This window comes from Emys orbicularis, chromosome 1 (genome assembly GCF_028017835.1).
Source record: "Emys orbicularis isolate rEmyOrb1 chromosome 1, rEmyOrb1.hap1, whole genome shotgun sequence".
Taxonomy (NCBI): Eukaryota; Metazoa; Chordata; order Testudines; family Emydidae; genus Emys; species Emys orbicularis.
The window spans coordinates 113,587,518-113,614,008 of NC_088683.1; the positions used below are offsets into that span (position 1 = coordinate 113,587,518).

General features: G+C 44.1%; 1 protein-coding gene across 2 annotated transcripts in view; it reads left to right on the forward strand.

The window, feature by feature from the left end:
* Window positions 1–26,491, forward strand: part of TMTC1 (transmembrane O-mannosyltransferase targeting cadherins 1) — a 183,501-nt gene that overhangs the window by 135,706 nt on the left and 21,304 nt on the right. For both annotated transcript variants that reach the window (XM_065417021.1, XM_065417030.1), the window contains 2 exons: window positions 10,609–10,752; window positions 17,936–18,044. In XM_065417021.1, the coding sequence (XP_065273093.1) occupies window positions 10,609–10,752; window positions 17,936–18,044 (253 nt within the window). The remainder of the gene's footprint in view (window positions 1–10,608; window positions 10,753–17,935; window positions 18,045–26,491) is intronic.

A 26,491-nucleotide genomic window follows, 5' to 3' on the forward strand; every position in this document is an offset into this window, starting at 1 on the left:
TGCAGACTATTGCTGGACAGTGACAAGAGATGCTCCATTTAATGAATACAAGAGACAAGCCAAGAAGCGCCGAGTAGACACTGAATAGGACTAAACTATGTACAGAATAGTTTTTTGCCTTTTGTTTCATAATAAAATTTATTTATATAACCCTTTTGCTGATTTTTAAAGTGTTCCATAAACAGGACAGGTGAAATATTATCATGTAAAGCAACCATAAACACATGAAAAGACCTAGGTTTACAATTTATGATTAAAACTCTACTATCTACACAATATACATAGACATAAAATGTAAAAACTTAAATATCTTAGAAACAGTAGCCAATCAGTTATTTTAATTATCATATTTGAATTCAGCACATCAAAATACATAATAAATAGCACATTTTATCTCTGAAGCAGACGACTTCTCAAAAATTGTAGACCAGTGTTACCTGTTCTGTTCATTGCCTCTGGGGCACCTGGCATTGGACACTGTCAGAAGACAGGATACTGGGCTAGATAGACCATTGTTCTGACTCAGTATGGCCGTTCTTATGTTCTTACATTTTGTTATATAGTCCCCAATAATTTGGCTGTGTAGCTGAGCCTATAATGTCCTGCACTTCATTGTATTTGTATAGTTTTCTTGGATTACATAGTGATACCTAAACTGTTCTCGCTTTGTATTAGGCATATCATGGCTGCACAGCCTTTTGTTAGAGCTCAATTTTTTAGAAGTTTTGTATGGATTCTTCAGGAGCTGGAAATGATCAAAAATGCATTTTCATTCATGTAGTGGATTACTTTGTTTAAAAAGGGGGCTAGAAAAAAGTTAGACGTGCTCCTAGGATTGTCAGTGGGCAAGTGTGATGTGTCTGCATTCTTGTTGTTTATGTACAAATGAGAGGACCTGAAGAACTGTTCTTATTACAGCACATACCTAACAGCTCAACATCACTGGGAACTTAGAGTTTAGCAAATTCGTTTTTATTTTTAGCCTCAGCGCTGTTTGACGTAAAACCCTTCTTTTTTATCTCCTCTGTACTCAGTCTGCAAGTTCTTTTTCCCCAGCAGGTTCTTAGAATGTCATGAAAATTCATAAAGTGAAATGGGGTTTAGTGTAGTACACACTTGTTTGTGTCATTTAATGCTCTCGGAGATGCTTGTCATGGATGCCAAGCTTGAAGAATCATGCTGCTGCTGCCTAATTTAGATGACATCTATTTTGCTTCTCTCTTCTTCTCTTTTCTTTCTTTTGGGAAAAACATTCCCCTGGATATTGGGGTGCAGTATGGCTGTTCTGTGCTGGCTGCTGGCAGGCTCTGCCAATAAATGTGGTATAGCCAGACATGAAAGGATCATTCCAGGAAAAGAAGAATTTTCTGGTGGCATAGAGCCAGTGTAGATATTCCTACACCACCCCCACTTCCTGCTGCTGGCATAGCAGAGGATAGTTGGGGGGTGGAGGGAGGCAGCATGGCCATGGCTTCTCTACACCCCACTGATCCCTGGCTATAGGGTGACCAGACAGCAAATGTGAAAAATCGGGACGGGTTGGGGGGTAATAGGAGTCTATATAAGAAAAAAACCCAATGATCGGGACTGTCCCTATAAAATCGGGACATCTGGTCACCCTATCCGGCTACCATGTTGGCACTTAATTAAATTTAACACAACAGCACATAGAAGTCCCAACTGCTATCAGAATCCCATTGTATAGGACACTGTACAATACACAGACAATCCCTGCCCTGAAGAGCTTGAACTCTACATAGAGAGACAAAAGGTGGGAGAAAGATGAGGAACCAAGACAGAGAGTAATGACTTATCCAAGGTCACACAGGAAACCTGTGGCAGTTGAACAGAGATCTGCACTAGCTGAGTTCAGTTCCTTACCTACAGAGCCTTTTTCCCTTGCAACTGCCAGCGGCTGGTGTAACTTACACCTGAGAATGGACCAGTGCATGGCTTAGGATCAAGCGAGCAGACAGGCCACCTTTGCACACACAGTTGCTGCAGCCAAGGATCTGACAGATTTAATACATCCACTGAAAAGAACTATGGCTGGAATTTCCAAAGGAGCCTAAGTGTGTTAGACACCCAGCTAACAATCATCAGTGGGGTTTGCGTGCCTAATTCCCTTAGACTCCTTTGAGAATACTGGTCTGCAGTGATTTTTTTTTTTAAAGCTGGAAGGAACTAGATTTGGAAAACCATTAATGCACTGGGGTTAAAGAGACAGAAGATACCTCTGAATATTTCAATATATGCCTTTGTCCTTTACAAAAATATTAAAATGTTCCTAGAAGACAAAATTGGAAAAGACCCTGATCCTGTGAATTGCAAACTTCTGTGCCCATGTGACAGTCTGTTGGGTTGAGACCATACTGGTGTTAGGTCATACTTAAGGCTACGATTTAGTCATTGAGGTTGTGGAAGCCATGGAATCCGTGCCTTCCAGTGACCTCCGTGATTTCAGCCTGCGGAGGTTGGGAGCTGCAGGGTCCCCCCACCGCCAGCGGGGGCCAGGAGCTGTCAGGTATCCCCGCCGCTTCTGGTGGACCCACAGCTCCCGGCCCCCGCAGTCAGAGGGGGTACCGCACAGCTCCCAGCCACTGTGGGGGAACCCAGCAGTTCCTGGTCCCTGCAGCTGGTGGGGGACCTTGGGAGCTGCAGGCAGCAGGGGCCCCCTCAGCTCCCAGCCGTGGGCGGCGGGGGACCCTGGAGCTCCAACGCCCAACCCATGGTGGGGGCTCCCGGAGCTCCTAGTCACCCCGCAACTGCCCCACTGCAGGCTGTGTGGGGACCTGCAGATCCCCATTTTGTCACAGATATTTTTAGTAAAAGTCATGGACAGGTCACGGATTCCATTAATTTTTCTTTATTGCCCATGACATGTCTGACATTGCCTAAAAATATTCGTGACAAAATCTTAGCCTTAGTCATATAGCATCTCCTTGCCAGAAGAGGATTGTTCCATGTAGTACCCTTGCTCCTCAGATTTTATCCAGTATAGTTTTAAATCAATCTGTCACACAGTTTTAATAAGAAATTACTTAGGTGCATGGAAGTGAATGTGATGTAATAGAATTGGTTTGAAATAATATGCTGGTGTGTATATAAATGTGTAATGTAAAAATTTGGCACGATTGATATATTAATGTAACATTTTTACTTTTGTTGGCACAATGATGTCAATAAAATATTAAGGTGAGTATAGGGAGAGGGGGGGAAGCATGTTTAAAAAGACTTGCCATCCTCCCAGCAAATGTTTTTGCTTATTTAACTAAGGCCTGATTCTACCACACTAAAGCACGTTGAAGTCAGTGGTACTCCCTCCATTCTTACTTGTGCTGAGTGTTGACTTCAAGGAGGTTATGTGTGGATTGGAAGAATCCAGTCCAGTGAACTGGGAGAGAAGATACAAAGGGACATCCTGCAAATCTAAGACGTGACCTGCCACCGGCTGTCCCTTAAACTCTACCTCAGTTTCCCTATCTGTAAAATAAGGGTAATAATACTTAGTTACCTCGCAAGAGTGTTGTGGTGATCCATTAATCATGGCTGTTTTGAAGATGAAAAGTTCAAGTTTTTGCTAAGTTCCTTAGTCAAAAGGAGCATATAAAACAGGGCAACCCAGAATTAGCCAATGAAATTAGTTGCTGATTTCTCCCACTGCCTATCATGATAAATGGCTGAATCTGAAATCCACTGAAATATTTTTTGTGACAACACAAATAGGCTTCACACAATCACTAGTGCTCTAGAGCAGTGGTGGGCAACCTGCGGCCCGTGGGCTGCACGCGGCCCATCAGTGTAATCCACTAGCGGTCCATGAGACAGTGTTTACATTGACCATCCGCAGGCATGGCCGCTCGCAGTGGCGTTCCCAGCCAATGGGAGCTGCGGGAAGTGGTGGCCAGCACGTCCCTGTGACCCACGCCGCTTCCCGCAATGTAAACATTGTCTCACAGCCCACCAGCGGATTACCCTGATAGGCCGCAGGTTGCCCACCACTGCTCTAGAGTCACCTGTAGGCTCATCAGGTCCATGTTGGCCAACAATTTAAAATGTTTTCAAGAAATATTTTTTGTAAATAAGTTGGTAAATGGAAAAGCACTAGGACTCCAGGTGCCCCAGAGGGTTTTCTGTGAACTCGATTGAATTTTAGCTTGGGGGGGGGCAGTTAGATATTGAAAGGAAAGGGTGGAACCCAGGGTCTCCACAGGGCTATCAGCAGGTGCTTCTGAAGAAAGCTGAAATGGCCAGCAGAGAGGTGTGGCTAGAGTTGCAGCTGAAAGACACTTAACTAGGTAGTTGGGACCACTGATCACCTGGAAGAGGCACTGCAGTCCCCTATTGCAACAGCATTGCAGGGCCAGGTTATTGTTTGGGACCGAAATTATCTTAGACTCTGATCTCCTATGACAGGTCTCTTTGTCATACTTGAGGCCACTGGCAGCTGTGAGATCACTGAGACCCTTGTGCTTCTGCCTTACCATTCCCCTAGCTGCCCTTAACTCATTGTCTGTTTCCTTGGGCAATTGTGAATAGTCACATTTCCTTTTGTTTTCTCCCCTTTCAGGCTTATGGCCATGGAAAAATATAAAGAACTCAGTAGAAGCGGGTAGGGAGTTGTCAAGCTAATGCCCTTTCCCCCTTTAATACCTTTGGTGCCAGATCAAGAGCCCTTTAAATGCAGTACCATGAACAGGACTTGTCATTTGTTTAACTGGTTTCCCAATATTCAAATTAAAAGTTAAATTAAAATTCTTGGTGGATTATAGATTGTATCCATGATAACAAACTCCATTTTCCCCCTTCCCTTTCAGAACTGCCTTTTACCACAGAAGTAAGTGAGTCACTGAACAGTTTTTAATAATATGCTAGGTAATAACTACATTAAATCAAAATTAAATGGTCATTGGTATTTAAAGATTGAAAATCTGTTTGCGTTTTATGCTCTGTGTCTTCTGTGTGAAAGTAGAAATCTCTTGTCTACGCCAGTCAATGAGGCTTTTGTTCGACTGTATTAGAGGGAATATTGCTAGCCTAAAAGAACTGGAGGATAATTACTAGCAGGAGTTTTATGTAGTGTATACCTGTAATAGTTAAAGGCACGGCTGCTTAAATTTATTCTGACAATTGCAGCAGCAGCACTGGAGGAGCTATCTGAATTATTCATTTTGCCACAAGAAAACATCCCACTTGTTTTTTCTTCAGAAATCAAAGCCCAACCTTATTTAAAGTATACTTTTATGGGGAAGGTTTAAAGTGAATTGTGCTGTTTCAGGACTTCTGCTGTAATTGCCAACGAAAGCAGATTCTTAAAGAAAATACTTAGGGTTTCTAAAAGAAGGGGAAAATTGATTTTTCACTTGAGCTGCTTGTTGTAGGGAGAAGTTTAATGAAATCAGCTTTCTTTCATAAATAATGCAGCACTTGCATTTGATTATGTGAAGCCTAGAGGAATTTCTGCCTAATCAGATACATCGCAAGAGGGATGTTGCCTGCAGACTGTTGCCATTACCGATGACGTGTGGGTAGAGGGGTCCATCCAGATGGAACGCTCCGTTTCATAAAAGAAGCTATGGGACAGTGTGTAAATTTGAACCATTGACTCTCTGCATCTCAAACTGCGATAGCTATTTATAAAACAAAGTCTGTGTTCTGTGCGTTATTACTACTACTGGAGCACTGAGAGGCCCCAACTGAGAGTAGGCACCGTACAACCATTGTAGGCCTTGTATAAACACCTGGGACGAGAAAGCCGCTGCCAGGAATAACTTACATTCTAAACAAGACAGACAGACAAAGGGTGACATTGGGCTACATTTTGAAAATCTTCTTTTTTAAGAAATGCAAAATGTGCAGGTGTCTGTTTAATTTAAAAAAACAACAACACCCCAGCCTAGAACCCTTTTGTACATGCAAATGATTTGCAAACTTTGTGGGAATGTTTTTAAAGGCCTTTAATCGATTAAGCCATAAGGTGTAACCTGAGTGCAGGCTTATTGTGTTCTGTCAGTCTAGCTCAGGGCTATGTTCTAACCTCTCTTTTACTCCCCTAACATTGATACTGACAACATTGGAGTTCATGCACAGAAGTCAGATGGAGTGAGACCACGGTCCCCTTAGGGCCTGATCGTGTCCCTCCCTGCCCCCTTATTGCATTGAGTAGCACCTTACTCCTTGACTTCAATGGCACTACTTGCCGAGTAAGGTATTCAACATAACTAAGAGTGGCAGGATCAGACCCTTTCTCATGAACCCATTGAATACCATGTCATCTCACTACACGTTGGTTTTTCTCTGCTGCTGCCTCTTCTCCTAATGATTGTTTGCATGTGGTGTGTGTGACAGTTCTTGTTTTCTATTGCTGGTAACATTACAAATGGCTTCGACAAAAGTGCTTTAAATTTAGGACCAAATCCTCAGCTGGTATAAATTGGTAAAGCTCCATTGACTTTAATGGGGCTAAATCAATTCACACTGGCTCAGGAGCTGGTCCTCAGGGTATATTATTTTTTGTAAAGGGTCATATGACCATAAGTAAATCTAAAGCACATGAAGTACAGCACAGAACAGCTGGAAGAAGTGTATGCATACTGTAATTTACTTCATTTGATGGCAGAGGCTTTAACGCAGAGTTCAAGTCCTTTATTTATGGAGCCGCTGGTAGGAGTTAAAGAGTTTAAGGATGAAACCAGCTCTGTATTTTTAACTTGGGTTTTCATTCCCTTCTAAATTTCCCCAGAAAATTCCCTTGGGGCTAAAATTTCATGTGAACACTCCTAGGCCAGAGGAGAATTTATTTCTGAAAGTTTGAGGGAAAAACACTAGTTAAAGGGCTGTAAAATGTTAATATATTTCTGACTTTTCCAATAATTGTCTTAAGTGCTTTTGCCCACTCATAACGCAAACACAACTTGGTGTCAGGCGTTAAAACCGCCTCATGCTTCGTGAGTACTGACTGTAAAGTAATGCACAGGTTTGTTTTGAAGCAGAAATCGAAAAAAAAAAAAAATTGAGACAGAAAGTCCCTGAACTTTTTTCCAATGAAATCAATGGCAAAATTCCCATGGACCCGTATGGAAACAAAACTGAGCTCTAAAATGTCTGTCTGTTTGGTGGCTACCTTGAACCTTATCCCAGAGCCCCCTGTATGGAGTGGCAGCATAGCTGTGCCATCCCTGAAGCAGCCCAAGAAAATTGCTGTGACTTGATTCATCCCTACTGCCCCATAGTTCCTGGTGCGAGGAATTTCCTACAGCATCTATCATCTTGTGTCCGTTCAGTTCTGCTGGCCAGTGCATTTGGGGGATGGACTCAGGGCTTCACTCGTTTTCCCCCTCCCCCCCCCATCCCTGCCCACCTGCTCATGGGGTGGATGTAGCAGCTCGGTGGAGCCTGCCCTTCCTCCCACACCCAGAGGGGGACTCCAGGCTGGTTGTGTGGGGAGATAGAATCATAGAAAATCAGGGTTGGAAGGGACCTCAGGAGATCATCTAGTCCAACCCCCTGCTCAAAGCAGGACCAATTCCCAACTAAATCATCCCAGCCAGGGCTTTGTCAAGCCGGGCCTTAAAAACCTCCAAGGAAGGAGACTCCACCACCTCCCTAGGTAACGCATTCCAGTGCTTCACCACCCTCCTAGTGAAATAGTGTTTCCTAATATCCAACCTAGACCTCCCCCACTGCAACTTGAGACCATTGCTCCTTGTTCTGTCATCTGCCACCATTGAGAACAGCCGAGTTCCATCCTCTTTGGAACCCCGCTTCAGGTAGTTGAAGGCTGCTATCAAATCCCCCCTCATTCTTCTCTTCTGGAGACTAAACAATCCCAGTTCCCTCAGCCTCTCCTCATAAGTCATGCGCTCCAGACCCCTAATCATTTTTGTTGCCCTCCGCTGGACTCTTTCCAATTTTTCCACATCCTTCTTGTAGTGTGGGGCCCAAAACTGGACACAGTACTCCAGATGAGGCCTCACCAATGTCGAATAAAGGGGAACGATCACGTCCCTCGATCTGCTGGCAATGCCCCTACTTATACAGCCCAAAATGCCGTTAGCCTTCTTGGCAACAAGAGCACACTGTTGACTCATATCCAGCTTCTCGTCCACTGTGACCCCTAGGTCCTTTTCTGCAGAACTGCTACCTAGCCATTCGGTCCCTAGTTTGTAGCTGTGCATGGGATTCTTCCGTCCTAAGTGCAGGACTCTGCACTTGTCCTTGTTGAACCTCATCAGGTTTCTTTTGGCCCAATCCTCTAATTTGTCTAGGTCCCTCTGTATCCGATCCCTACCCTCTAGTGTATCTACCACGCCTCCTAGTTTAGTGACATCGGCAAACTTGCTGAGAGTGCAGTCCACACCATCCGCCAGATCATTAATAAAGATATTAAACAAAACCGGCCCCAGGACCGACCCTTGGGGCACTCCGCTTGAAACTGGCTGCCAACTAGACATGGAGCCATTGATCACTACCCGTTGAGCCCGACGATCTAGCCAGCTTTCTGTCCACCTTACAGTCCATTCATCCAGCCCATACTTCTTTAACTTGGCAGCAAGAATACTGTGGGAGACCGTATCAAAAGCTTTGCTAAAGTCAAGGAATAACACATCCACTGCTTTCCCCTCATCCACAGAGCCAGTTATCTCATCATAGAAGGCAATTAGGTTAGTCAGGCACGACTTCCCCTTGATGGGCTTCCATGCCCCAGTTCAGCTGTGTTAGGGCCAGCCACAATTAGATCCTTCATTTGTAACTCATTGTTTATACACCTCTACCCCGATATAACGCTGTCCTCGGGAGCCAAAAAATCTTACCGCATTATAGGTGAAACCGCATTATATTGAACTTGCTTTGATCCGCCAGAGTGCGCAGCCCCCCCCCCCCCCCCCGGAGCACTGCTTTACCGCGTTATATCCGAAGTCGTGTTATATCGGGTCGCGTTATATCGAGGTAGCGGTGTATGTTAGAAGAAGCATTAGGGAAAAAGCCAACTGAATGAGAGGTAAATAAATGTACTGTTGGTGAATGGTGGTGCTGATGGACTATTTAGCTGTGCAAGATATAAGGGCTTATACATCCATGAACTGTCAAGTAAACTTTCGCAACTGAGTAGTTGCAGCAACCAAAGTCTCTCATGGATGAACACAAGATGCTGATCCGAACATGAGGAATGGTGACAGAATATTTAGCCATCAGTTATAGTATGGCGGCAGTTAAATGACAGACTACGTTTTAAAAATGCATATGGTTGCGTCCAGGAAATACTTAGAGATCAATTACACAGCTATTAGTACCTGTACATTAGGGATTGTGGTGAAGGAATAAAATGATTTTGAGACATTTGATGATGCTTATTCGTAGAAAGTTACCTGTGTTTTCCACCAGAACCGCATCCCTAGTTGTTTGAGTTCCCTCATACCTTTCCAGATCCTCCCACAAACAGGCCCCTTGCCAGAACTGTTCATATGCCATAGACCCAGAAGAGACTGGTGTAAAACTAGAATATAAAATCAGTGACAAAATACAAAAATGTTCCTGGTACTTAAGAAAAGAAAATCCCTGGGCTGTCATTCATGACATCATGAGAAAAGATGGGGTGAAAAATAGCACTCCTGTGAAGTTAGAGAGTAGTATTACCCCTATTTTACAGATAGGGAACTGAGTCACAAAGAGACTAACCACTGTGCCCAAGGTCATGTTGGAAGTCTGTGGTGGAACTTAGAATTCGAGCTGGGTCCCAGGCCAGCATCCTCACCCTTGGACCATCCTTCCTCCTTAGGGTTCATAACAGGGTTACCATATGTCCGAGTTTTCCCTGATATTATCTCTTTTTGGATTCTCTGATCTCCATCCAGGAGAATTTTTGAAACATGAACAAATGTCTGTGATTTTGAGCTGGGTGGCTGGAGAGCGGTGTCTGCTGTCAAGCCACCCAGCTCTGAAGGCAGCACCACTGCCAGCAGCAGCGCAGAAGTAAGGGTGGCATGGTATGGTATTGCTGTACCTTCTCCTTTCCCGCTCACCCTCCCTCCAGCAGCGTCCTCTATTTTGGGAACTTGAAATATGAAAACCCTGGTTCATAAGTGATACCCCACTAGCAAAATCAGTTGTGAAAGAACTAGAGAGGGCAGGGCTGGAGAAGCAGCTGTGCATTGTTTAAACTAAACTTCAGTTTATCTGGATTAAAGCTCCCAAATCAGATTCTTATGAATTCAGGCAAAAAGGTGAGAGGAGGTAAGCAGAAAAAATAGTCAGAGATGAGAGAAAAAAACTATCTGGAAGAACTGTGCCCAGCACAATAGGGCCCTGAAGTTCTATAAGAATAGGTCAGATTTGCATTTTTCTCTGGAGACTGAGCACATTTCCCCCCATCCCTTCTTTAGAACGACTATCTTGCACATGATGATTTTGCTCCAAGACTCCCAACTCTTTCTCAGCTGCTGCAGGGGAGGAGAAATACATCAGCATGGTTCAGAGGTTTATTTTCACTTACAGAAAGAAGAATAACTGCAATAACCTCGTCTGGTGTTGGGAAGAGAGAGTATTAAAGCTGATAGCAATGTTTGTCAGTATCTGAATGACTGTGATTTGAAATGTCCCCTTTCCCAGATTGTATCCTCGTCATGCGAGTGCTCTGAACAACCTCGGCACGTTGACCAAAGACTTGGTGGAAGCAAAGGAATACTATAAAAGAGCTCTTCAGTTAAACCCACAGCATAATCGAGCTCTCTTCAATCTTGGAAATCTGCTCAAGTAAGTTTAACATTGAGGTCAAATGGCTTCAATAAAATTAAAATACTTCCCCCCCGCTTCTCCCTACTGCCCTGTTACAGCAGCAGATTGTCTACCCAATGGTAATGAAGAGTGATGTTAAGTTCTCACCGGCAGGCAGGACCTCTTTGGGTTTTAGGGCAGGGGTGGTGGCTGTTTTTTGGTTCTGATGTGCTGTTTACTTTTTTTGCTAGCTGTGAGTTTACTTTTTGGGAAAACATGCCACTTTGGCTCAGACAGTCTTGCAAAGAAGCTAGCCAAAGAAAGAAAGTTAGCGATATTAGGCCAGATCCTCAGCTCCGTTAAGACGCCTTTACACCAGCCTGCTGGCCTAGAGGTGCTCGAAACCCAGTGTCTCCATCCATCTGGTGACAGAGTGACAGTTGTGATCTGTATGTCACTCAGTCCCCCCACTCCCATCTTTGTGGTCAGCAAGTTGTGGGGGACATGACTGGTGGGAGGAGGCATGGTTGGGACTTCCTTGGCTGCTGGGGCAGCTCAGTAGGGCTATCAGCTGCTTGTACAACTTAATACAGCCCCTAGGCTGTTCTAAATTGCACCAGGGAACTGGGGATCCAGAATCAAGGGAGCAAAGTTGGCTTAAGGCCATTTTTTGCCCCATTTGTTGCACCAAATGCTCCTCAGCCACAGCTCAGAGTCTGGCCCCTTGTTATGTTTTACATAACCCAAAAAGAGAGTGAGAACTGTGTTTTTCTCTGACACATTAGAACATAGGCTAGGAACAAAGAGGCCAACACTAGAAACTTTTGCTAATATAGTAACGTCAGTTAATAGTGTGACTCTTTTTTAACAGCATTTCTATACCAGCAAAAGCTCTGGTGTAGCTGTTGTTTATACTAGCAGAAAAGTGCTTTTGTCAGTATAGCTTGTGTCACTTGGGGAACCAGTATAAACTATAGTGGCAAAAGCATTATTTTTTTTCTCCGTGTAAGTTGCATCTACAGTATGAAGGTTTGCCAGTATAGCTATACCAGCAAACCTTTTCTAGTGTAGACCTGGCCTTAGTATTGGGTTGGTTACAAAACATCATCATCTTACCAAAACGTATTTTAGCTGTACTGTTCTAAATGTTTCTTTGAATAAGGCTCTGTATCAAAGGTAACAAAAGGCTACAGTACTTAAATTCTGCCTTGTACCGGCTGCACGTTATTGGTAATGGAGAATTCACTATGATAACCTTACCAGTCAGTGCCATTGGTTTGGACTGATATATGGAGAACAAGTCATTCCTGAGAAATAAAAGAGTAGGTCAATATTATATAGAACCATAGAAAGCACAAATTTGATCCAAAAGGCAAAAAGAGTTCTTGCATTATTCATTACAGTTGGCTGAAGTGCTCCTGAACTTCTCTGATCCCCAATTAGTGGGGACCATTCCTAAACATCCTAACATAGAGAAGCGCAAATCAGCCTCTAAGATCAAAGGGGGTGCATAAAGCCACATTTGCCCCCCCACCCTCAAATGCCCTAAGTCAGCCCATTATCTCCTATATCCTGACCAAGTTCTAACATGGGTAATTACATTCTTTCTGTTGTGGTTCACATCCCCTCTTAAAAACCATTGCACCGTGCAGCTGTTAAACAGGTGCTGTGTTCCATCCCAAAGGCAGCTGCTTTAAAGCAGTGGCTATGTGAGTTCTGTAAAGTGCTTTTGAATCCTTCAGGTTAAGAAGTGCTATAAAAAGACAATTATTACTAAGACCATAGCCTTAGAGATATTGCAGCCTGTAATAAAGTTGCACTTAGATACACAGACTGATTCTCTGCTGCCTTGCACAAAGTACAGACATTTAAACCTGTGCAAAGTGGGTACAAAAGTCTGCCGCTGGTATAATGGAGAACTCCGATTTGGTAACATTTTCTGCCCACTTTGCACAGGCAGAAATGACTACACCAGGGAAGATCGGTGGAGAACCAGGCCTGCAATATTTAAAACATGGCCGTTAATAGTATTATTTACACTAGGACATTTGAAAAATGATTCTGGGGGAAGTCCGAGTCAATTCTACAGAATTCCTTACGTTTATATCTACTTGTTTTGGAGGAATCCTGCTGTGCACTTCATTAGATTGCACTCCCGCTGGAGTTTTGAGAAAAGGGAACTTCAGCATTTTGGAGGAATAAATTTGCTGTTAACATGTGGGAATCTGCCTCCCCTTCCCCTTTGTCTGGATAAACAGGTTATTTCCAGCTGTTCCTAGTGACCTGGACTTGAGTAAATTTGTTTTGGAATCCACAAGATGGAATCTTTTGGTTTTTCACAGTGGTCCCATTTAAAAAAAAACTTTCCATTTTCCGTTTTGGCCAGAAGATGAATTTTCACAGGAAGCACTGCATGATAACAATGAGTTAATGAACCCCTGGTTTTGTTTACATACTCTAAAAGAAACTTGAATGGCATCATTTTCTTGCCTTGTATAAATATCAGACAGAGGATAGCTAAACCGTGCAAACAGCTTTCTCAGTAAAAAAGCAATCACTAATAGACTCCCCTCCAATGAAAAAATCACATCCCCATCCTTTTGTAGCTCAAAATGCCTCTTCCTTTGGGCTTAATATTTCTTTTAAAGCTCTGCATCATGTAAATATTTAACTCGTGTCTATGGATTCAGAACTGGTGAGATTTAACTTGAAAAATCAGAATAATATGTATGGATTATTCATACCAGAATTTCTTATACAGATTTTATGAAGAATTCAGATAAAAAAGGATATAAAAAATTGGTAAATATATCAGAGAAGTGAATATGCATGAACACACATGTGCACACATAACCTGAGTTTGTTGCAGCAGGAAGAATAGGAGAGATTGTCCTCTTTGCTGTATCCCTTCAAATGTAAGGATTTATAACAGGCAGTACGGCACTTCTGTCTAATAAACACTTCCATACTCTGTGCACTGTAAGTATGTTATGGCTACACTTTCAAAGAAAAGATTGAATGCCTTGAGGCCTGTTAACTGAAATCTAATGTTTATTCCCAGGTCAGACTACACAGTACATAGAGGAGCATACAAGATGTCTAGTACAGTTATTGCAATGATTTAGCCCAAGTTTGCCAAGACCACCTATCCTGAGGAGGGAGAGATGTCAGTCTGCCCTCTCTTCTGAATTTCTCAGATTCAGACTGTGGGTCATAGGTGTGAATGTGCTGAAATAGCTCTGTGTGTTTGTCTGAAAGAGGCAGAGAGTATCATGGAAAAGTTAAACTCATCAGAAACTTTGCAATATTAATACCTTTTGGAGACTAAAACATTTCCCCTTCCCACCAAACAACCAAACGAAATGCTGCTACATCTTAGGGACATCAGTCCAGAGTTTGGGTAGGGTCTCTGATTTGAAACTCTACATTATACATAGTGCTGACACTATAACCATGCTTCTTGAACCAAGTTTCATATATTACTTGTTGGCTACAGTACTGTGTACATAGTTTTACCCCTTTCAGAAAAATATAGCTATTTTAAAACTGGAAACAGGAAGATTCTGTATTGTAGATGGATGCCAAAGGAGTAAGTTGTCCATATTCATTTTAACACACATCGTCCAATTTGTTTAGTTATTTATTTACAGATGAGGACAGCTAGAGACAGTAAATGTCTTTTGCTTATGATGCTAAACCAAGATCCTTTCTCCTGGCTTTTGGTAGCTATCCAAGTAGAAGTTAAAAGATTCCGTGGCATTTTGTTGGTGAGAAGAGCATAACCCCTGTGGCTTGGCTGGTATATTTTCTATTGAGGAAAACCGGTTACTCTGTTAAGGTTGTGTGTGAGCCCCTACTGAGCGCACAATGGATCCAGTGTTTGTGCAGACATTGTTCTACCAGTATCTAATGCTTTACTTTATAAAGTCATTTGGGATATTTTGAAAGTAAAAAGTGCTATAGAAAACCAAACCCTCTGCTATTCTTTTCTCTGCCGGTGAAATTTATCCCAGTGCAGAGACCCCTCACAAGGCCCTATGAATCACTTACCCTCCATCTTATGGGTTTACGTGGTACCTCGGCCACTGTGTGGGATGAATTTCACCCTCTCTGTATAGCAGTGAAGGTGTCCATTCATCTGGCTTTTGCCGTGATAGATAACGAATGCGTAGAAAATAAGCATATCAAAAAATCCTCCCTTTGCACCGTACAACATGAGATTAAACAAATCATTTTTAAAATTAAAAAATTCATATGGCCTCCATCCTGTAAGAGTCTGATCACTTTGGCTCTGAGCCAGGAAAGCATTTCAACACATCATTGACTTTCTACTCATGTGCTTAAAGTTAAGCAGGTGTAAATGCTTGGCTGCATCGGGGCCAGAGTACGCTGCTTCTTGCGGGGTTGAGCCCTGTTAGAGGTTGTTGTATCTGTTCTTTTAATGTAATTCGGTCTGTCACAATAAAAAGATTCTGTAATCTTTTCCTCCTCCCCTATAAGGAGACGCATTGTTCTGGGATCAAACAAAAAAGGGCTATTCAGAAAAAAAGAGTAATTAAGAGTGCATGCTTGCGGTTAATGGGGACTTTTTACTGCTGTCAAGTGGATCACTTAATCCTTTTATTTCTGTATCTGGCATTTCCTACATTCCTGCCAAACCGTTGATAACTTTACAAAGCAGTCGTCTGTTTTCAATTTATATAAATGTGTCACGAAACTCCAGCCAAAGAATCCAAAAGTTTTCTAAATTGACAAACTACCTAGCCTTTAATTAGTAAGAGGGAAAGTGGTTCTTTATTTGGTTTTGCTTATTTGGGTAATTTAGATTGAGTACCACTTTAAGAAGGAAAAGACTAGCCCAACTGTTTTTACTTAACTTAAAGCACAGGGAAAATATTCTCTCAGTTATATAACTAGAAAGGAAAAAAAAATCTGAAAGGCCACAAATATTATCAGCTGAAATTTGCACCTTATAAACAAGATCTGGTTTCTTGGCCATGTCGCCCAGATGAAATCCAAGGCTAAGGTTGCAAGCTTTTCACATATTTCCCATACTTCAGAGTCCTTTGTTTCTTTTCAAAGGCTATGATGTTCATATTACTTTGTGCACCCAACACAAAGAAAGCTTGTTGGCTCAGTCCATAGCACTCACCCAGGGAAGCTGCTCCCTTTTCCAAGGCGAGAAATACAGTAAACCCCTCCACTGCAACATTAGGCTTTCCACAACCATCTCTGGCCATGCCCTTCCTAGGAGCAGAATCAGGGACTCTCCCCAGCCCAGCAATGGTCAAGATGCTTGAGAATGGAGTTAGTGATATTGGGCCGTCAAAAACATGAAAATATATTCCACTTAAAATGTATACGTTGTTTAATTAAATCGTGACACTGTGCCCATATAACACATTTTTATCGAAGGATCTCAAAGCACAAACAGCTTTAAGTTCGTAAAGCCCATATGGAATATGTAAGTTTTATTGTCCCCATTTTGTGGATGGGGGAAACAGAAGCAGAGAGAGGTTTCCCATAAGTGACCTATTCCAGGTGAGTCAGCGACAGACATGGGAATAGATCCCAAGAGTCCTGACTAGCAGCCCACTGTTCTAACCCTAGACATTTCTTCCCATAAGGCAAGTGACTTCCTAATGGCTTCTGTGGGAGAATCCCATGTCAGGGGTAGTTCATTGGGCTCTGATGAAATTTTCATTAGCTTGCCTTTGACTTATATCTAACTCGTGACCAGGGTTCTGCTGGATGAGTCAGAGTTTCACAGATTTGTCCTCTTCATAGACTCCAGAATTAAAGACAAATGTGGCTGGAGTTCCATAATTTTATAAACAATTATGTTTGTAGTTTTGCAAGTTGAGAATCTGGCATGTACTGATCACTGTGTAGACAGAGTGAAATGTTTTCATGCCATGTAGAGTACTGCAGGGTTGGCTATCTGCAGTATGACTTATCTGTTTTGCCTTCATCTGAAGCATCAGATAATGGCCACCACTGTAAGCCAGACTACCACAGTAATGGAGCCAAAGGTCTGATCCATTAAGGAAAATCCTGTTATATGAGAGTAACCTGCATCGGAGAGAGGAGACGCTGTGAGTTGAAACTCTCAGAATTTCCGGGAATATTTTTGTCCATAGTGGGCAGATTTTCTGCTCCCACAGAAGAAACCAGAGGTTGGGTTCCCTTAACCTAAAGATCTTGAGACCTACACATGATGTAAAGGATATCTGAGTGGATGCCTCTTGCCTCCTCTCTACCACATGGCCTCACTGGATTATTGGCCCTTATAGAGCTGACTCCTGAAGAGTCAAAGTCGTGTTTTGCGTGGCTTCCTCAATCATGGCTGGTTCTAGAACCTTCCCTGGCCACCCCACCTAAAGAGAGAAGGCAGTTTTATACCATGGAAGGGGAAACAGCACAAATTAACAAAGCATCATGCTGTATTTTGGTTTACTCCACACCTGTCAAGAGGGGAATAACCAGAGGAGCTCAGCCAACTCTCATGCCCCTCCCTGCCAACTCCAGAGCTGGAATGCTGCAGGAGTTGCCAGTGAAGGGCTGCTGCAGAGGTGAGACCCTATATTTCCATTTCTTAAAGTGATTCTCTTATCTCTTCTCAAATCCCTCGGAGAGTTTCCTGGTAGGTTTGTCCAGTTGATGTCAGCAATTACTGTGAAAACAGGCCCTACTAAAGACAACGTGTTTGGGGGGGGGGGGCATGCAGGGTCATGTGCCCCCACTTTTGCTGCTCACACAGACTGAGCGTGCTCAGTAACATCTTGTGAAGTCACTGCCCTCATTCTGCCCCCCCACCCCCAACGGCACGTACGAGTTGTCTCCCCCCTTCTCCCCTGCCTCCCCCCACCCCAGATATATAGAGAAGTGCTGTAGGCGGAGAAGAATCTTTGTGTTGAACTTGTATATTTCCCAGCAAGCTATAGAAATCCATACAAGGAATCTGCAGGTGCCAAGGTACAAACTTACCATGTCGCCGATAACTTCAGTACTTCACTTCTCCTCCCGCTGACAGAGAGGCTATGGAATTCTATATTGCCTCGGGAGATTCTGGTTACCGAGACTGTGGCTAGAAGCCAGAGTTAATTAGTTAGTCTTTGTTGAAAAGAACAAGACAGGGACTTTCAAGTCTCTTTAAAGTATTTAATCAATAGGTGACCTAAACATGTTGTTAAAAGAACTTTGTTTCTTTTATGACTTGCAGGTCCCAAGGGAAGAAAGAGGAAGCTGTGTTCTTATTGAGAGATTCCATTAAATACGGTCCAGAGTTTGCAGATGCTTACTCAAGCCTTGCTTCCCTGTTGGCTGAACAGGTAACCAGTAACATTTAGACTTGGGTAGCTCATTCCTTCTATGCACGATGCATTGATGTTACCTTTTGACATGTCTAATTCTCCTCTGAATACAATAAAAACTCTCTCACCAATACATGAGCACGGCCATTCTGGGTCGGACCAATGGTCCATCCAGCCCAGCATCCTGTCTTCTGATGGTGGTCAATGCCAGATGCTTCAGAGGGAATGAACAGAACAGGGCAATTTCAAGTGATCCATCCTCTGTCATCCTGTCCCAGATTCTGGCAGCTGAAGGTTTAGGGACATCCAGAGCATGGGTTTGCATCCCGGATCTATCCCATCCCTATCATATATCTATTTTAAAAAAATGTATTCTTCTTCGAGTGATTGTTCACATCCATTACACATTAGGTGTGCGCGCGTCGCGTGCACGGACGTCGGAAACTTTTTCCCTCAGCGGCTCCCGTCGGGCCGGCAGGGTCCCCCCTCCCGCCAGAGCGGCGCCCCGCTCTAGCGTATATATATCCCTGCGGGCCCGACCCTCCCTCAGTTCCTTCTTACTGTCCGTGGCGGCGTTGGAACAACTCTGTCTCTCGTCTGAGAGTGTCCCTTAGCGTAGTAGTTAGTGTTAATCTTAGCAGTTATCAGATCTTTAGAAATACTTAAGCTCCTCTGTCACGAGGCGCTCCTCCTATGGGACTTCTGTATAGCCCATTCAGTCCACCTACTCGCAGCATATCTCCCAGGGGTCCAAAACGGGTTAGCGGACCGCCTCAGCCGGTCCTACCACATGCACGAATGGACGCTGAGAGAGGACGTCCTGCATTCAATCTTCCAGAGGTGGGGGTTTCCCCAGGTGGATCTCTTTGCCACCAAGGACAACAGCCAATGCCCTCAGTTTTGTTCATTCCAGAACCTCAGCCCGGGCTCAGTAGCAGATGCCTTCGCGATTCCGTGGAGCGGGAGCCTGAGGTATGCCTTCCCACCATTCCCGCTCATCCACAGGGTCCTGCTCAAGACCCGCAGGGACAAGGCGACAGTCATCCTCATCGCACCGGCGTGGCCACGCCAGCACTGGTTCACGACCCTGCTGGAGCTGTCCGTGACCGCCCCGATCGCCCTCCCCCTCCATCGCGACCTCATCACACAGGACCAGGGTCGCCTACTCCACCCGAACCTACCGTCGCTACATCTCACGGTGTGGTATCTCTCTGGCTAAACGATACGGAGCACAGGTGCTCCCACCAGGTCCAGCAAATTCTTCTAGGTAGTAGGAAGCCCTCCACAAGAGCGACCTACCTTGCCAAATGGAAGAGGTTCTCCCACTGGTGTGAGCCTCATCACATACAGCCTCTGCAGGCCTCCGTCCCATCAATTCTGGACTACTTGTTGCACCTCAAGCATCAAGGGCTCGCCCCGCCTCGCCTCAATTAAAGTGCATCTGGCTGCCATATCGGCGTTCCACCCTGGAGAGTTGGGAGTTTCGGTGTTCTCCAACCCCACAGTAGTCCGATTCCTCAAGGGGCTGGAGAGGGTGTTTCCCTACTTGCGCCCGCCGGTCCCTGCATGCAATCTTAACCTGGTCCTAACTAAACTCATGGGGCCGCCCTTTGAACCCCTAGCCTCTTGCTCCCTCATGCATCTCTCATGGAAGGTAGCGTTCCTAGTGGCCATCACATCGGCTAGGAGGGTATCGGAATTAAGAGCCCTCACTTCAGAACCTCCTTATACGGTTTTTTATAAGGATACGGTGCAACTGAGGCCGCACCCCAAATTCCTTCCTAAGGTGGTCACGCAATTCCATATGGGACAGGACATTTGTTTACCGGTGTTCTTCCCTAAGCCCCATACGGACCCAAGCCACTGCAGCCTACATACCCTCAATGTCCGTAGAGCCTTGGCATTTTATCTAGAACGGACCAGGCCATTCCGCAAGTCGACGCAACTGTTCATTGCCATTGCGGAGAGAATGAAAGACCAGCCTATCTCGGCGCAACGCTTGTCAGCATGGATTGTGCTTTGCATACGCACATGCTATGAGCTAGCCAACGTACCAGCCCCGGAGGTCAGGGCTCACTCGACTAGGGCCCAAGCGTCCTCGGCGGTTTTCTTGGCGCAGGTTCCACTCCAGGAAATCTGTAAAGCGGCCACCTGGTCGTCAGTGCATACGTTCACAGCCCACTACGCGATCCATCATCAGACCAGAGAGGACACGGTGGTCGGTTGGGCTGTGCTTCAATCAATTGTTCCTTGACTCCTACCCTCCTCCTATGGTAAGCTTGTGAGTCACCTAATGTGTAATGGATGTGAACAATCACTCGAAGAAGAAAAAATGGTTACCTACCTTCTGTAACTGTTGTTCTTCGAGATGCGTTGTTCATGTCCATTACACTCCCCACCCTCCTTCCCCTCTGTCGGAGTCACCGGCAAGAAGGAACCGAGGGAGGGTCGGGCCCGCAGGGATATATGTACGCTAGAGCGGGGCGCCGCTCTGGCGGGAGGGGGGACCCTGCCGGCCCGACGGGAGCCGCTGAGGGGAAAAGTTTCCGACGTCCGTGCACGCAACGCGCGCACACCTAATGTGTAATTGACGTGAACAACACATCTCGAAGAGCAACAGTTACAGAAGGTAGGTAACCGTTTTATTCTGTGAATATCTGGGTATGACAGCTGGTGTATTCTAGAATAAATTGCTTCAGTATGGCAAACCCACTTTGAGATAGTAATTTGATTGAGCTGATTTGAGGTTATGTTAGTACAATGTGAACTCTTTTAATGTAATTTGAAAGCTTTCCAAGTTATTGAAGTTATAGAGAAATCATGATCTATTACATAGTGCATCTAGAGTGTGATAATAGGCAAACTATATAATACATTACATACAAAAAACCACAGCATTTAAAAGAACATTATTAAGGGTGCAAAGTCAAGCACTCAAAAGTTAGGAAGTGTCAGAATTAAGGTTGCCTGGGCAACCTTAATTCGGTCCCCCTTCTTCATCTGTATTATGATTCAGTCTTTAAATACATGATCACGTACTGTTTTACACAAGACCCCTGCCTCAGGGTGCATGGTCCTCACTTAATGCGCAGCTGTTCAGTGTTTTGTTTTCTCCCCAATGCGTGGTCCTAGGCCTGCTTATTGCACATTGTTCAAACCCCGTTTCGAAGACAGAATTATTAATTTCCTCCTGGGCTTTTCTACTGCGCTCATCACTATAATATCTGAGTGTTTCACAAATATTTACTTTTTTTTTTGCAAAATACTCCTATGACATGAGTGGGTTTTATCCCCATTTTACATATGGGGAGCTGAGGCACAAAGAGATTAAGGTCAAAAGTATCCACTAATTTTGGGTGCCGAATCTGAGACTTTCAGTACCTGATTTTTTAGAGAACATAGCATCATATATCACTTTATATGTTCAAAATGCTGCTCCCATTGATTTCACTTGCAACTGAGAGTGCTCAGTGCTTCTGCAAATCAGATCCCAGGATCTTAAGTTGGACACTCTGAAAATGAGAACACGCAATTAGTGCCCATCTGTGAAAAGTTGAGTTTCAGTGACTTCAGCATCACATATGAACTCTGTGGCAGAGACAGGACTAGAATATAATTCCCCAAGGCAGCATTCAGCTGCCTTAACCATGAGCTTGTCCTTTGTCTTCCTACAATCCCTTGCCTCATTCACTACACACCTTCCAACTTTTGCAACAAATAAGGCAAGGGTACAACAGACAACAATTTCCTTCTCTCTACAGTCCTCATTCATCCCTAGGGCAGGTCCATCCTGTGCACTGAATAAAGCAGGGGTCCTGTGGAAAAAGTAGCTTGTGACCATGCAATTAAAGACGGTCTCATAATGTGTACAGAAAAGGGGGCCAAATTAAGGTTGAAAGGGCAGCCTTAATTCAGGCATTTCCTGACTTTTGAGTGATTGACTTTGCAGCTTTAATGATGTTCTTTTAACAGAGCTTTTTGTGTGCAATTTTCTAGTTTTGTTTTTTTTAAGCAAACTGAAAAAAACAAAAATTCTATCATGTGGCATCATATTGACACCCACCTGGGTCGTTGTCATTGTTGGAAACTTTACATCCACAGAACAGAGCTCCGCCATCTGAGTTAATGGAGTAACTGATAGCAGTAGTATATTGTTGTCCTCTACGTGGACCAAGAATAGAGGGAAATGAAACACACACTTTGTCAGTGGGTTTTGCAGAGATTTGCTGACAGCAGAGGAATGGTGAGACTCAGGAATCTTGGGTTCTGTTCCTCTCTGGAAGGAAGTGTTCTCTAGTGGGCACAGACTCTTCTGCTCATTCTCTCTGAGCTTGACCCAGTCTGCTCTGTTCCCTCTAGCCTTTCCCGGCTTTGACCAGCCATTCCCACCCACCAGTACCTTGTCCCCAGTCTCTTTGCCCATCCAGTCTCAGTTCACCCCCTCCAGGCTCTTATCTGATCTATCTCTTCCCCCTGTCTCAGGTCTTCAGTTGCCCTCACCTCTCCTCCCCCCATTCCCCAGCCTCACTGATTTCCAGCCCCAGTCTCCTTCCCTGGGCTGCTCGTCCAATCTCCTCTCTGTGCCCCCTGCTCCCGTTTCCCACCAGCTCTATCTCCCAGTCTCTTTGCCCAGTCAGACCCAACTCTGTCCCCCCAAACTTCTCATTAGATTTGTCCCCTCCCTCCATTTCATTTCTCCTGCCCAACTGGTTCCCAGTTCTAGTCTCCCACACCAGCTCCTGTCCTGGTTCTTCTCTCCCTCCCTCCTCCTCACTTTTCCCTCTCTTTCTCCCAGTGCTGGTCTCCTTTGAGGTCAGACTAGATCAGGGGTAGGCAACTTATGGCTTGCGTGCCAAAGGCAGCACGCGAGCTGATTTTCAGTGGCACTCACACTGCCCGGATCCTGGCCACTGGTCCAGGGGGCTCTGCATTTTAATTTAATTTTAAATTAAGCTTCTTAAACATTTAAAAAATCTTATTTACTTTACATACAACAATAGTTTAGTTATATATTAAAGACTTATAGAAAGAGGCCTTCTAAAAACGTTAAAATGTATTACTGGCACGCGAAACCTTAAATTACAGTGAATAAATGAAGACTCGGCACACCACTTCTGAAAGGTTGCCGAACCCTGGACTAGATGATCCAATGGTCACTTCTGGTGTTAAAATCTATGAGTCTATAAAAATCCTCCCCCCCTGTCCTGGCTCCCAGTCTCCACACACACACCCCAGATCCCAGCCCCTGCCTTCTTGCCCAGCCACTCCCCCCTCCCTCCCACCCCACAGCTACCAGTCCCAGTTGTTCCCCTCTCCCCTTGCCCTGGCAGCCTCCAGTTCCAGTCATGTCTCCTCCAGGCTCCTTGACCCAATCTACTCCACCTGCATCCCTCCCCCAGGATTGGCTCTTGTCCTCTCTGCATTTGAATCAGGCAACTTCCTCCTCCACATTACCTGGGCTTGGGTGGGTGGGGGAATCACTGAGAGCACAGGAGATATAAATTCCCTTCTCTCAGTTCCAGTGCCCAGCCTCAACCTGTCCCACAGCAGCCCAGAGCTGCAATTGCAGGGAAAGTCCTACTCAGCCCTCTGCAGATACAAGCAGCAGCATGTTCTGAGCATGTGCAAACTGTTTTTACAGAGGCTTATAACTTGGACAAATTTGGGAGGATTTTCTTGGGCACAGCACAAGGCACATCCCTGACACAAAAGCAACCCCGTGCCAAATTTCAAGTCCCTGTGACAAAGCATGGGGGCGCTACAGCTTTTCGAAGAAAAGATCATCCAAATTCTTTACCATGGGCCAAAAAATATATTTTTCACTAGTTTTGTTCTTGAAAACATCTGAACCATTTTAGCTGAAATTTTCCAAAAAGAGTCATCTTGAGGCAGACATCCAGCATGGAAAATTTCAGCCAAAATGGTTAAAGTTTGAAAGTTAACTGCAAATAAAAAGAGGGTCTTATAATGGGAAGGGTCAGGCAGTCTTAATATGTGCTGTTACCAGCCCCATCAATAATAAATATCAGTTGCTAAAATGTATTTTGCTATTTTATTTTCTTCTCCTTCCATCTATGGGTGAGAGTAAAATGTTACCAGATCTGTTCAGGTAGATGAAAATCTCTATTATGTCTGATATGATAGGAATTTCAAGGCATGGCCTTTAGATTTCTATTAGCAATATATTTGCATATACACACATACAGTGGGTTTGTTGCATTGAAACTGTGTTTTGAATAAGCCCCTCAATGGGCACAAGAGCAAACTATCCCACTGCATAGGAAAAATAGGAAGTACGGCAAGAGACCACCCTGGCTTAACCAGGAGACCTTCAATGATCTGAAACTCAAAAAAGAGTCCTACAAAAAGTAGAAACGAGGTCAAATTACAAATGATGAATATAAACAAATAACACAAGTATTTAGGGACAAAATTAGAAGGGCCAAGGCAAAAAATGAGATTAAACTAGCTAGAGACATAAAGAGTAACAAGAAAACATTCTACAAATACATTAGAAATAAGAGGAAGGCCAAGGACAGGGTAGGCCCATTACTCAATGAGGGCAGAAAAACAATAACAAGAAAATGTGGAAATGGCAGAAGTGCTAAATGACGTTTTTCTTTTAGTTTTCACCGAAAAGGTTAGTAGTGATTGGACATTTAACATAGTGAATGCCAGTAAAAATGAGGTAGGATCAGAAGCTAAAATAGGGAAAGAACAAGTTAAAAATTACTTAGACAAGTTAGATTTCTTCAAGTCACCAGGGCCTGATGAAATGCATCCTAGAATAGTCAAGGAGCTGACTGAGGAGATACCTGAGCCATTATTGATTACACTGCTCTACAGCCAAAATGCTTCTGAAATAAATGTAGTCAAACTTTACTAATTCTGGGTCACTGAGAATGAAAATGATGCTTAAAATTGTTGATTGGCTCTAGTTTTCAAGATATGCTACTGGGTCAGTATATACGACCCTTGACTTGGGAATGGCAGAGGATAAGTGAGTTATAAAGGGAAGGGATCTCAATTTAAACCAGAAATGACTAAAATACATCTTTGACTGGATCTATGAATAAATCTATGACTGTGTTTGGACAGTACTTGCTTTTTAGGCAAAACAACGAATGATGCAATCTGAAGCTGGTATTGCGTCATACATGATATGAATTGCATCATGTTATTCCTAGAAGTCATGGATGATGCAATCATAACGAAGCTTACATCACTCTGCTGAACAAATTGCCCTATATCAGCTCTAGAAATCATACAGTGTCGTGCTCTCTTATTTGTCAGTGTTTGATTTTGCAAAGGGACACATTTCTGTTTAGCCAAAGTGAGCAGAGATGCCTCGTACTTGTGTGAACAGTGCAGATAACTTCTGCTATGTTTGTGGTGAAGTGACTTTTGCATCACAAAAGCGCAGTATAACCACTATGGTTAAGAAAGCCTATCACCTTTATTTTGGCTGCAAAATTGGAGATCAGGACAAGAGGTGGGCCCCACACATCTGCTGCAACACTTGTGCAACAAATCTTCGCCAGTGGTTGAACAGGAAAAGGAAATCTATGCCTTTTGCAGTGCCAATGATTTGGAGAGAGCCAACAGATCATACCAGCAATTGTTACTTCTGCATGGTGCCTCCAGTTGGGAAAGGTGTGTCAAAGAAGAAAAAGTGGACTGTGCATTATCCAAACATTCCATCAGCTATATGCCCAGTACCCCACGGAGAAGGACTGCCGGTTCCTGATGCACCAGAATCATTCTCACTTGAGTCAGACGAGGAAGAGGATGAAACTTCTGGTCCTGAACCATCAATGTCACAGAACCCACATTTTCTCCCATCCTCCTCCTCTGAACCACACCTCATAACACAAGGTGAACTGAATGACCTTGTCGGGGATTTGGAACTACCCAAGAGTAAGGCAGAGCAGTTGAGCTCCAGACTATAGCAGTGGAATCTCCTGGCAGGTGATGTTAGGGTTTCCATGTTCCGTGACCGTCAAAAGGATCTTGTCCCATTCTTCTTCATGGAAGGTGATCTTGTAGCCTGCAACAACATCGATGGTGTGATGGCAGCCCTCAACATCGTTCACGATCCAGATGAGTGGAGACTGTTCATTGATTCATCGAAGACGAGTCTTAAAGCTGTTTTACTGCATAATGGCAATGTTTTGCCATCAATTCCAGTTGGTCATGCAGTCCATAGGAAGGAAACCTATGACAACATGAAACAACTTTTGAGGTGCATAAACTATGACCAACATCAGTGGCAGCTTTGTGGCGATTTGAAGGTTGTTGCTCTCTTGCTTGGTCTGCAGACTGGATACACAAAGTACTGCTGTTTTCTCTGCGAATGGGATAGTCGTGCAAGAGATTCCCACTACATCAAGAAAGATTGGCCACTCCGACAGTCATTGGAGCCTGGGAGGAAGAGTGTTCAGCATCCACCACTTGTTGAATCAAGG